This window comes from Scyliorhinus canicula, chromosome 10 (genome assembly GCF_902713615.1).
Source record: "Scyliorhinus canicula chromosome 10, sScyCan1.1, whole genome shotgun sequence".
NCBI classification, from domain to species: Eukaryota; Metazoa; Chordata; class Chondrichthyes; order Carcharhiniformes; family Scyliorhinidae; genus Scyliorhinus; species Scyliorhinus canicula.
This window is the reverse complement of record NC_052155.1, coordinates 124,855,442-124,868,010: the sequence shown is the minus strand read 5'-3', so window position 1 is coordinate 124,868,010 and position 12,569 is coordinate 124,855,442. Positions and strand designations below refer to the sequence as shown.

The 12,569-nt window shown below is 42.3% G+C and overlaps 1 protein-coding gene across 18 annotated transcripts in view; it reads left to right on the top strand.

Annotated features, from left to right (window-relative positions):
• LOC119972651 (band 4.1-like protein 3) overlaps positions 1 to 12,569 on the top strand; it is a 404,335-nt gene that overhangs the window by 371,124 nt on the left and 20,642 nt on the right. For 16 of the 18 annotated variants that reach the window (XM_038809700.1, XM_038809702.1, XM_038809693.1 and 13 more), the window contains one exon: positions 7,501 to 7,917. In XM_038809700.1, the coding sequence (XP_038665628.1) occupies positions 7,501 to 7,917 (417 nt within the window). The remainder of the gene's footprint in view (positions 1 to 7,500; positions 7,918 to 12,569) is intronic. The other 2 variants (XM_038809698.1, XM_038809708.1) reach the window with 1 other exon arrangement.

Sequence of the window (12,569 nt, the reverse complement as noted above, 5' to 3'; positions counted from 1 at the left end):
AGAATGGAACCCTGGCTTAAAAGACTGTAACTTCTATTGTTTTAATAAAATGTTTAGTAACAGAGTCACAGGACTGTTAATTAGTTTTAACAACAAGGAAAAAAATATTTAAATATGAAAAATTGGATTATGATACGCATTTACTCCAACCTTACTTTAACAATTACACACAGGTTTTAGGATTAATACTGATTGCAAAGTACATGTTGATCTACAATTGTCTCATTAGCTCAAAGTCCCCTTTGTACTCACAAGATGACTGTGGTCATATACCCTCATTCTACTCTGAACCCAAGTTAGTGTCTGTGACTTCCTCCTCAGAGTGCCCCCAGATGACGATCACATGAGAGTTTCCAAACTCCACTCCCAAAAGTATGCTGTAACATCTTCTCTCAATAATGCTTTCCTTTAGTGATTGCCTTCCGAAATCCAGTTCAGGTTTTACAAAAGACTTTTTAAACTCAAGCTTCTGCTCTGCTATTAACAGTGAATCCAGTCCAGGATTTGTCACCACACTATTTTAGGTTTCCTTTGTCTGTCCTGCTTTCATATCAACTCTGAGATCCAGCAATCGGTTTCCATGGTTATTTCAACTCTCGTTCCATAGGCTGTAGTAACATTTCTCAAACCTGAAAATCACTTCAGATACCTTTTGGGACTCAGCTCTGCCTGTCTTTACCGAACAGTGCTCTGTTCTAGTACCTTTAACTTCAGACATTTTGGAAACTTCTCTTCATGTATTTAGTTTCCTTAACTAGCTGCTCTTCAGATCTCTGCACTTGTTTTCTTAACTATACTCCATAGTATGGCTTTTCTTCAAGCAAAGCTGAGAGAGATGGTCCTTATCTAGCGTTTCATAGAACATAGAAAAATACAACACAATATTGTGCCGAACTTTTGTCCGAGATCAAGAACAAATTAATCTACACCCCATCATTCTACCGTAATCCATGTACCTATCCAATAGCTGCTTGAAGGTTCCGAATGTTTCCGACTCAACTACTTCCACAGGCAGTGCGTTCCATGCCCCCACTACTCTCTGGGTAAAGAACCTACCTCTGACATCCCCCTATATCTTCCACCGTTCACCTTAAATTTATGTCCCCTTGTAATGGTTTGTTCCACCCGGGGAAAAAGTCTCTGACTGTCTATCTATTCCCCTGATCATCTTATAAACCTCTTTCAAGTCGTCCCTCATCCTTCTCTGTTCGAATGAGAAAAGGCCTAGCACCGTCAACTTTTCCTAGTAGGACCGACTCTCCATTCCAGGCCACATCCTGGTAAATCTTCTTTGCACCTTTCCAAAGCTTCCACATCCTTCCTAAAATGAGGCGACCAGAACTGCACACAGTACTCCAAATGTGGCCGTACCAAGGTTTTGTACAGCTGCATCATCACCTCACTGCTCTTAAATTCAATCTGTCTGCTAATGAATGCTAGCACACCGCAGGCCTTCTTAACAGCTCTATCCACTTGAGTGGCAACTTTCAAAGACCTATGAACATAGACCCCAAGGTCTCTCTGCTCCGCCACATTGCCAAGAACCCTACCGTTAACCCTGTATTCCGCATTCATATTTGTCCTTCCAAAATGGACAACCTCACACTTTTCAGGGTTAAACTCCATCTACCACTTCTCAGCCCAGCTATTCATCCTATCTATGTTTCTTTGCAGCCGACAACAGTCCTTCTCACTATCCGCATCTCACCAATCTTCGTATCATCTGCAAATTTACTGACCCACCCTTCAACTCCCTCATCCAAGTCATTAATGAAAATCACAAACAGCAGAGGATCCAGAACTGATCCCTGCGGTACACCACTGGTAACTGGGCTCCAGGTTGAATATTTGCCATCCACCACCATTCTCTGACTTCTATCGGTTAGCCAGTTCGTTATCCAACTGGCCAAATTTCCCACTATCCCATGCTTCCTGACTTTCTGCATGGGGAACCTTATCAAATGCCTTACTAAAATCCATGTACACTACATCCACTGCTTTACCTTCATCCACATGCTTGGTCATCTCTCCAAAGAATTCAATAAGACTTGTGAGGCAAGACCTAGCCCTCACAAATCCATGCCGACTATCCCTAATCAAGCAGTGTCTTTCCAGATGCTCAGAAATCCTATCCCTCGGTACCCTTTCCATTACTTTGCCTACCACCGAAGTAAGACTAACTGGCCTGTAATTCCCAGGGTTATCCCTATTCCCTTTTTTGAACAGGAGCACGGCATTCGCCACTCTCCAATCCCCTGGTACCACCACTGTTGACATTGAGGATGAAAAGATCATTGCCAACGGCTCTGCAATTTCATCTCTTGCTTCACATAGAATCCTTGGATATGTCCTGTCAGGCCCGGGGGACTTGTCTATCCTCAAGTTTTTCAAAATGCCCAACACATCTTCCTTCCTAATAAGTATCTCCTCGAGCTTACCAGCCTGCCTCACACTGTCCTCTACAACAATATGGCCCCTCTCATTCGTAAATGCTGAAGAAAAGTACTTGTTCAAGACCTCTCCTATCTCTTCAGACTCAATACAAAATCTCCCGCTACTGTCCTTGATCGGACCTACCCTCGCTCTAGTCATTCTTATATTTCTCACATATGTGTAAAAGGCCTTGGGGTTTTCCTTGATCCTACAAGCCAAAGATTTTTCATGCCCTCTCTTAGTTCTCCTAATTCCTTTCTTCAGTTCCCTCTTGGCTATCTTGTATCCCTCCAGCGCCCTGTCTGCACCTTGTTTCCTTAGCCTTACACAAGTATCCTTCTTTCTCTTAACAAGACATTCAACCTCTCTTGTCAACCATGCTTCCCTCACTCGACCATCTCTTCCCTGCCTGACAGGAACATACACATCAAGGACATGTAGTATCTGTTCCTTGAACAAGTTCCACATTTCAATTGTGTCCTTCCATGACAGCCTATGTTCCCAACTTATGCACTTCAGTTCTTGTCTGACAGCATCGTATTTACCCTTACGCCAATTGTAAACCTTGCCCTGTTGTACGCACCTATCCCTCTTCATTACTAAAGTGAAACTCACAGAATTGTGGTCACCAAAATGCTCCACCACTAACAAATCTTATCACTTGCCCTGGTTCATTACCAAGTACCAAATCCAATATGGCCTCCCCTCTGGTCCGACAATCTACATACTGTGTTAGAAAAGCTTCCTGGACACACTGCCAAACACCACCCCATCCAAACTTATTTGATCTAAAGAGTTTCCACTCAATATTTGGAAGTTGAAGTCACCCATGACTACTACCCTGTGACTTCTGCACCTTTCCTAAATCTGTTTCCCAATCTGTTCCTCCACATCTCTGCTGCTATTGGGGAGCCTATAGAAAACTCCCAACAAGGTGACTGCTCTTTCCTATTTCTGACTTCAACCCATACCTCCTCAGTAGGCAGATCCTCCTCGAACTGCCTTTCTGCAGCTGTTATACTATCTCTAATTAACAATGCAGCCCCCCCCCCCCCCCCCACCACCACCACCACCTCTTTTACTACCCTCCCTAATCTTATTGAAACATCTATAACCAGGAATCTCCAACAACCATTTCTGCCCCTCTTCTATCCAAGTTTCCGTGATGGCCACCACATTGTAGTCCCAAGTGCCGATCCATGCCTTAAGTTCACCCACCTTATTCCTGATGCTTCTTGCGTTGAATTATACACGCTTCAACCCATCTCCATGCCTGCAAGTACTCTCCTTTGTCAGTGTTACCTTCCCCACTGCCTCACTACACGCTTCGACGTCCTGAACATTGGCTGCCTTAGTTGCTGGACTACAAATCCGGTTCCCATTCCCCTGCCAAATTAGTTTAAACCCTCCCGAAGAGTACTAGAAACCCCCCCCCACCCCAGGATATTGGTGCCCCTCTGGTTCGGATGCAACCCATCCTGCTTGTACAGGTCCCACCTTCCCCAGAATGTGCTCTAAGTACCTGAAGTCCTCCCTCCTACACCATTCCTGCAGCCACGTGTCCAACTGCACTCTCCCTATTCCTAGCCTCGCTATCACGTGGCACCGGTAACAAACCAGAGATGACAACTCTGTCTGTCTTGGCTTTTAACTTCCAGCCTAACTCCCTAAACTCATTTATTACATCCACACCCCTTTTCCTACCTACGTCGTTGGTACAAATGTGCACTACGACGTCTGGCTGCTCATTCTCCCCCTTAAGGATCTTGAAGACACAATCTGAGGCATCCCTGGCCCTGGCACCCGGGAGGCAACATACCTTCCGGGAGTCTCGCTCGCGACCACAGAATCTCCTATCTATTCTCCTAAGCATTGAGTCTCCTATCACTATTGCATTTCTATTCTCCCCCCACTCCTTCCCTTCTGAGCTCCCGAGCCAGAATCGGTGTGAGAGACCTGGCCGCTAGGGCCTTCCCCAGGTAGGTCACCCCCCCCCCCCCCCCCCCCCCAAACAGCATCCAAAACGGTATACTTGTTTTGAAGGGGAACGGCCATGAAGGATCCCTGCACTGTCTGCCCGTTCGTTTTCATTCCCCTGACTGTAACCCAGCTACTCTTGTCCTGTACCTTGGGTGTGGTTACCTCCCTTTAACTCTTGTCTATTACCCCCTCTTCCTCCCGGATGATCTGAAGTTCATCCATCTCCAGTTCCCTAACACGTTCTCTGAAGAGCTGGAGTTGGGTGCACTTCCCGCAGGTATAGTCAGCGGGGACACCGGTGGTATCCCTCACCACCCACATCCTACAGGAGGAGCATGCAACTGCCCTAGTCTCCATCCCCTCTTACCTTACAGAATATAGCTGCCCTGTGGAGCAACTGGAACTCCGCCCTCCGACTCTGCTCCCAGTCAGCTGCACTCTCTGTAAACTCCCGGCTCCCTTCACGCTCTTTGAGGAAATGTAGGAAATGAAATGAAAGGAGCACCTTGCTCCCTCCTCCCCTACCTCCCTCAGTCACCTAACTCTCACTATAGCACTCTAATGCACCCAAATTCAGCACTCAGTGCAAACAAAGTCTGCACTGTAGCTGGCTCACATTTATACTGTGAATCTAGCCTCTGAAAACTGGCCTAATCTAATTAACAAGCTCCAGCTGTAAGTAGTTACAAGTAGAACCTTTGTTTAAAGCTGATTGAAAATTCACCTTCTCAACCAAACAGCAACTTTTAAGTTAATTAACTAAATAAAATAAAGACTAGACTTTAGATAAAAATGAACCATTAATATCCCTCAGCCACCAAATTCTCACTATAGCACTCAAATGCACCCAAATTCAGCACTCAGTGAAAACCAACTGCTTCTAGCAGAGGTATGAGAGCTGCCTTCTCTCTCACTATCTGTTTTCAACTGAAATGAAATCAAATTAGCTAACTAGAAGTTTAAAACTTCTAGACCTTACAAGGGCCCCAGTTGCTACGCAACACCCACATGCTTATGCCTTTTATTTATTCTTCACTCCATATCCCCCTCTAAGCACAATAGAAACACCATTGGAACTTAACCAACCCCTACGCATACACACAACTTTGTCCAGCATGAATCTAACTATAGATTTTACTCTCGCAGGTACAGAAACATTAAACTAAACATACTTAATACTGTACCTTATTTCTAATGTTAACCAATATAAATATAAATCCCTTAAAACTACCTGCTGTTTTCCTAACAAGGTGGTAATGTTGGTGGTAAAGTACCCTGTTGCAGTTCAGGCTATGGTAGTGACACATGAGCATCTCTGAGAAAACCTAAGGTCACCGATTAAAGGGGGTTGGCTAAAGTAAAGTGATAACATAAGGAAGAACCTTTTTTTTGCTGCAAGTGTTTAAGATCTAAAATGAACTGCTGGAGAGGGTGGTGGAGGCAGATTCAGTTGTGCCTTTCAAAATAAAATTGGATTTCACCTGAAGAGAAGATATTTGCAGGGCTATGAGGAAAGGACTCATGAGGCAAGGATACTCTTGTAGTGAGCTGGTACAGGCTCGACAGGCTATTTTAAAAATTTGCTCATGGGATTTGGACTGGCTGGGCCAGTTGAGGGCGTTTAAAGAGTCAACCACATTGCTGTGGATCTGGACTCATATGTAGGCCAGACCAGGTAAGGATGTCAGATTTCCTTCTCTAAAGGACCAGGTGGGTTTTCACGACAATCGACAATGACTTCCTGGTCATCGTTAGTCTTTTAATTCCAAAGTTTATTCAATTCAAATTTCTCCATTTGCCGTGATTGGGTTCCAACCCAGGTCCCCAGAGCTTTACCCTGGATCGCTAGATTACTAGTCCACTGATAATAACACGATGCCAGTGCTTCCCCTGACACCACTGCCTCCTATGATAGTTTATGGGCCTATCATTTCAATGCACATGTGTATAACTTTCAACGTCATACCTTTTGTTTCGGAAATGCATGATGGCTTGGTCATCAACTTCGCATTTTGGTTCGATTTGGTTTCAAAGCTAACCTAGTTGTTGACTTTTAGTAGTATTGAAGATGGTAATATATTCTTCAAAATGGTTTTATTTCATGGAAGAACAAGTTCCTAAAATAAAACTCCACTTTGGCACAATAACATCCTATATTCTATAAATTACTTAAACTTCAGATTTTGTCAGAAGCCATAACCACAGGGATGATAGTCAGATAAAATTTCAAGTGTATAATTGAAGTGGCACTGTGTATTTCTGTTATGAGCTTGATGCACGCTTAATCAGTAAGGCAGCAGTATTTGCAGCCAAAGTGCAGATGAGAAAATTATTAGAGTTGGTGGATTGTATTTCAGGGTATTTGATTGTATGTAGCTTCTGCTATTTAGCTTTTTATTTTAAATTTAAAGAGCCATTGTGATTTCTTCTATTTTATCTCTTTCCAAAATGTTTTCTAGTATTGTGCACTGTGGCTCTTGAAATTCTTTCTTTGGAGATCATTTTCAGGAATTATGTATGCTGCCAGTGCGGATTTCTATTCCTTACCACAGGTTCAATGTCTGTTCTGTAATTGCACAAATGTTGCATTCTTCAAATCAATGTCTGCTTTGCCAATTTCATGATTGATGCCAGCGAGGAGTTTTGTAGCATAAACTGAGGAGTGGAAAATTCTACAATGGCCCATTTTCAATCTGCTGACAGAAAGGAAAAAATAATTGGAGAAAGCTCTAAATTCCTGTACATTTTTGCTATTACATTAATTTTTCTTTTGTATGCATTCTGCACCGAAAGCATGCTTTCGGTGGGACACAGCGATGAAAGCCTTTTTACAAAATCAATGTACGCTTCCCACACTGAATGCGCCATCACAATCACTAAGATCTGGGATTTTAAAGTTTTACAATACTTGTGTCCACTGATTATTTGGATATTCTGAGTAATGTGTACTTTACAAGGTGTGCTTTTCAAGTTATATGGTTGGGTTATATAGGGATTTAAGAAAATGCAGACATTCATTTACTGGCTACTATAGTGAAATAATTAGATTTTACTACATATTGTCATAGAGTTTTTTTTCCCCCTTAGAAATCTGAAAAGAGATCTGAAATGAATTGGGAAGTAAGTTCCAATGTGGTGCAACATGATACCCATGAACAGGAGAAGACGATGAAGGTCATGCAGGAAACAATGGTGATGGAAGAAGAGCATGTAATGAATGTGCATGCAATCAAGGATGCTTCCGCTCTATGTGCTAAGCAGGCAGGAATTGAGTGGGATTCTATAGCAGAGGCGAGCAAAGCTCACTCATCTGGTGATGCAGGGGGTCTGAGTTGCCTGGTGACCATGGAAACCAAAGAGGACAAGAGAGAGATGGCGAGTCTCAAAGTGGATAAAGCAGTAACTGAAGTTGCAGAAGTACCTGCTTCTGCTCAAGGGTGGGAGAAACAGCCTGAAATGATAGGCAAGCCTTCAGATAAATCTGAAGAAAAACCTCAGTTTGAGGTAACTGGTTTCCCTCACCTCTTACCAACTGTCATCATTAATCATTCACATTTAATCTATTTGTTTCCCCATACATTTGCAAAAATCTTTGGGAAACAGACAGAACATCTGAAATGCGCGGACTGCAAAAAAGATTGGCTATCATTAATTGCGATTGAGTCAAGTGATTTGAAGGACATTTAATGCATATCTGATACTCTGTTGTCCCTGTCATTTAGTAACCTGAGGGATCATTCTAACCCCAATTGGCTGACTGGAAACTGACCAGAGCTGAATTTTGCTTTTAACTAAAGTGTAAAATGGATGGCTGAACATTTCAGTATGAGGGGTTATGTTAAAATGACCCCCTAGTTCTGCACACCATCATCTCATTGCACTAATTTTGAAATGCTACTGTTTGTTCTGCTGCTGCTTTAATGAAGTGCCTCTTGCAAGCTTGATGTGCTTTCAGCCTAACTTGTAGGTGATGTGCTGCTTTCTATTTTTGATGTGATTTTTACAGTCTCTGTTTGCAAAGTCAAATCACAGTATTGGAAATGCCCGAGACCAATGCACCTCTGGGATCAGCCAACTTGTATTTAAGTTCCTTGCTGAATTAAGGGCGTCTACCAAATTTTTCCAAATCATAAATTATGGAGTTTTTATTATAGGTTTTGATAACTTAGTCAGGATTGGTAAAACTATGACTGTTACTTAAACAATATAAAATTATTTTAGAGATCAAAATTATTTTGATTTGCCCAAAAGAGGGGTAAACTCTTGTCAATTTATTTTTGCACATTACTTTTTCCTTTTTTCTTTGGCCCACTTTCTGTAGTAAGGTTTTCAACATACATTTGACAAATAGATTGTGCTAGGAATAGAATGGTCTGGATTTTGTGGTCCCTGGTGAAATGCCAGCACTCACTGACCTCAAAGAAAGCTGTCCCCAGCAATGTACCAGTCTTGTGGTGTGGCTTTCATCTTTCTCAACTAGAGGGAACCTTCAGTTTCCAGTAACAATTATGGCATTAAGTTGGTTAGGTAGCTATGCACATCAATGAATTTTCAGAGAGCAAAGCAAGAAGTATACAGCATTGGTTCTCATTCACTCACTAATGACCTTATAATGAGCAAAATAAAGCTTGGGACATACACATGTGGTTTAGATAGAAAATAAACTTTAAAAATAGTTTTATTATTTTAAACTTCTATGGGAATTTTATCATAATAATCTTTATTAGTGTCACAAGTAGGCATACGTTAACACTGTAATGAAGTTAATATGAAAATCCCCTAGGTGCCACACTCCGGCGCCAGTCCGGGTACATTGAGGGAGAATTCAGAATGTCCAATTCACCTGACAAACACGTCTTCGGGGACTTGTGGGAAGAAACTGGAGTGCCCGGAGGAAACCCACGCAGACATGGGGAAAATGTGCAGACTCTGCAAGTGACCCAAGCCGGGAATCAAACCCAGGTCCCTGGCGCTGTGAAGCAACAGTGCTACCGTGCCAAGGAGAAATTTGACATTTCGTAATGAGGTTTTCAGGCCAGAAAGATTGTTCAATAATTACGACTCCGTACTCCATTTGAAAACCCAGTTAAACCTCGGGCGGGATTCTCTGTTGTGAGTTTGCCTCGCTACCGCTGCCAGCGAGAACAGAGAATTTGGCGCTCAGCCAAATCTCCATTCACTGCAGCAGGAAACCTAAATATTCCTGTTATTTCTTACGATATGGTCTTAGGAGAGGACTGATGAGAGAAAAGGTAATTATCCATCTCTGTCATCCAATTATACATTGAATGTTATTTGCAGAACATTAGAATAAATGCAGATAGAAGCTGCCTGTTCCTTGTTTTAGCATTTGTGGTCACTTGGGAGTAACAAGCTCTCATTGTTTTGACAAATGCTAGTCTTTATAATTGTGTTTTTGTATATATTATTTATAATGTTTTATAAAAGGCATATAAATTGGCCCGAAAAAACAGCAGACTGAGGATTGGGAGCAGTTTAGAATTCAGCAAAGGAGGACAAAGTGATTGATTAAGGATAGGGAATAGAGTATGAGAGTAAGCTTGCAGGGACCATAAAAATTGACTTTAAAAGCTTCGATTGATATGTGAAGAGAAAAAAATTGGTGAAGACAAATGTTGGTCCTTCACAGTCAGAAACAGGCGAAATTATAATGGGGGACAAAGAATGGCTGACCAACTAAATACGTACTTTCGTTTTGTCTTCACAAATGGGGACGCAAATAACGTGATGGAAATGTTGGGGAACATAGGATTTTGTGAGAGGGAGCAATTGAAGGAAATTAGTATTATTAGGGAAATGGTGTTGGAGAAAATTGATGGGATTGGAGGCCGATAAATCCCAAGGACCTGATAATCTACATCCCAGAGTATTAAGGAAGTGGCCCTAGAAATAGTGGATGCATTGGTGGCCTTCTTGCAAGATTTTAGAAACTCTGGAACAGTTCCTACAGATTAGAAGGTAGCTAATGTAACCCTACTATTTAAAAAGAAACGTAAAGAGAAAACAATTATAGACCAGTCAACCTGAAGTCAGTAGTGGGGAAAATGCTACAGTCCATTACAAAAGATTTAATAGCAGGGCATTTGGAAAACAATGGCAGGAGCTGACAGAGTCAGCATGGATTTACAAAGACAAAATCATACCAACAAATCTACTGGAATTTTTGAGAATATAAAACTGGTAGAGTTGACGAGGGGGAGCCACTGGATGTGGTTTATTTAGACTTTCAGAAGGCTTTTGACAAAGTTCCACATAAAAGATTAGTGTGTAAAATTAAAGTGCATGGGATTGGGGGTAGTTTATTGAGATGGATAGAAAACTGGTTGGCAGTCAGGGAACAAAGAGGGGGAATAAACGGATCTTTTTCCAAATGGTAGGCAGTAACTAGTGGGGTACCGCAGGGATCGGTGCTAGGACCCCAGCTATTCACAATATATATTAATGAGGGAACTTAATGTAATATCTCCAAATTTGCAAATTACATAAAGCTGGGTGGGAGGGTGAGCTGTGAGGTGGATGCAGAGATGCTTTGGTGTATTTTGCACAAGCTGAGTGGGCAAATGAATGGCAAATGCATTATAATGAGGATAAATTTGAGGTTATCCAATTTGATAGCAAAAACAAGAAGGCAGATGAATGGCAGATTGGCTATAGATTGAGAGAGGGGAATGTTCAATGAGACCTGGGTGTCCTCCTACACCAGTCACTGAAGGTAAGCATGCAGGTGCAGCAGGCGGTAAAGAAGGCAAATGATATGCTGGCCTTCATTGCGTGAGGATTTGAGAGCAGGATCAGGAATGTCTTGCTGCAATTATACAGAGCGTTGGTGATACCACACCTGGAATATTGTGTGCAATTTTGGTCTCCTTTTCTGAGGAAGGATGTTCTTGCTATCGAGGGGGTACAGCACACGTTTACCAGACTGATTTCTTGGATGGTGGGAGTGATATAAAAGGAGAGATTGAATTGGCTAGGATTATATTCGCCAGAGTTTAGAAGAATCAGGGGGATCTCATAGAAGCCTACAAAATTCTAACAGGACTAGACAAGGTAGATGCAGGAAGGATGTTCCCGATGGCGGGGGAGTCCAGAGCCAGAGGTCATAATCTAAGGATATGGGGTAAACCATTTAGGACTGAGATGAGGCGAAATTTTTCACTGAGTGATGAGCCAGTGGAATTCACTACCACAGAAAGCAGTTGAAGCCAAAAAGGTGTATGTTTTCAAGAAGGAGTTAGATATTGTTCTTGGGGCTAAAGGGATGAAAGGATATGCGGGGGGGGGGGGGGGGGGGGGGGCTGGAACAGGTTATTGAGTTGGATGATCATAATGAATGGCCTCACAGGCCCAAATGCCCTACTCATGCTCCTATTTTCTATGTTTCTAAATGAAGTTTTCATTCTGCAGAACATAACTGAAGGGGATAAAAAGCTTTCCTTTTCCAAGTAAATAGGAAAAAGTCAGGTTTTGGTTTGAAAGTATCTATAAATCTCTGCGAGTGTCTGAGAAGCATCACTTTTGTAGCTATTTCTCAAATAAGTTCTGGACAAAGATTAACAGCAGCCTAACTTGCTGTTGGACATCTTCAAGTGAGTAAGTTTCCTACTGGTCATTTTATGAAATAGCAGGTGATAATAGGATGGTACAGTGTTTGGCACTGCTCCCTCACAGTGCCAGGGATCTGAGTTCAGTTCCAACCTTGGGTGACTGTCTGTGTGGAGTTTGCACGTTCTCCTCATGTCTGCGTGGGTTTCCTTCGGGTGCTCTGGTTTCCTCCCACAGTCCAAAGATGTGCAAAGATTGGCAATGCTAAATTTCCTCTTCGTGTCCAGTGGTTGGGTGGGGTTGTGGGGGAGTAGGCCTGGGTAGGGTGTTCTTTAGGAGGGTCAGTGCTGACTCAATGGGCCGAATGGCCTCCTGCACTGTAGGGATTCAATGATAACAGCAAACCAGAAAGTAAAATGCACTGATTATACTTCACTTTTTACTTGGAAGCTGAAATTTCCAAGGTTTTTATTTTAAACAAGCAAATGCATTTGATCAGAATGCTGCATTTGACAGTACAGGTTTCCAAGGCCAGAAAGTTTATTCAGAAATTATTATTATACCTTGGTATACTGTTAACCTAGCTACAA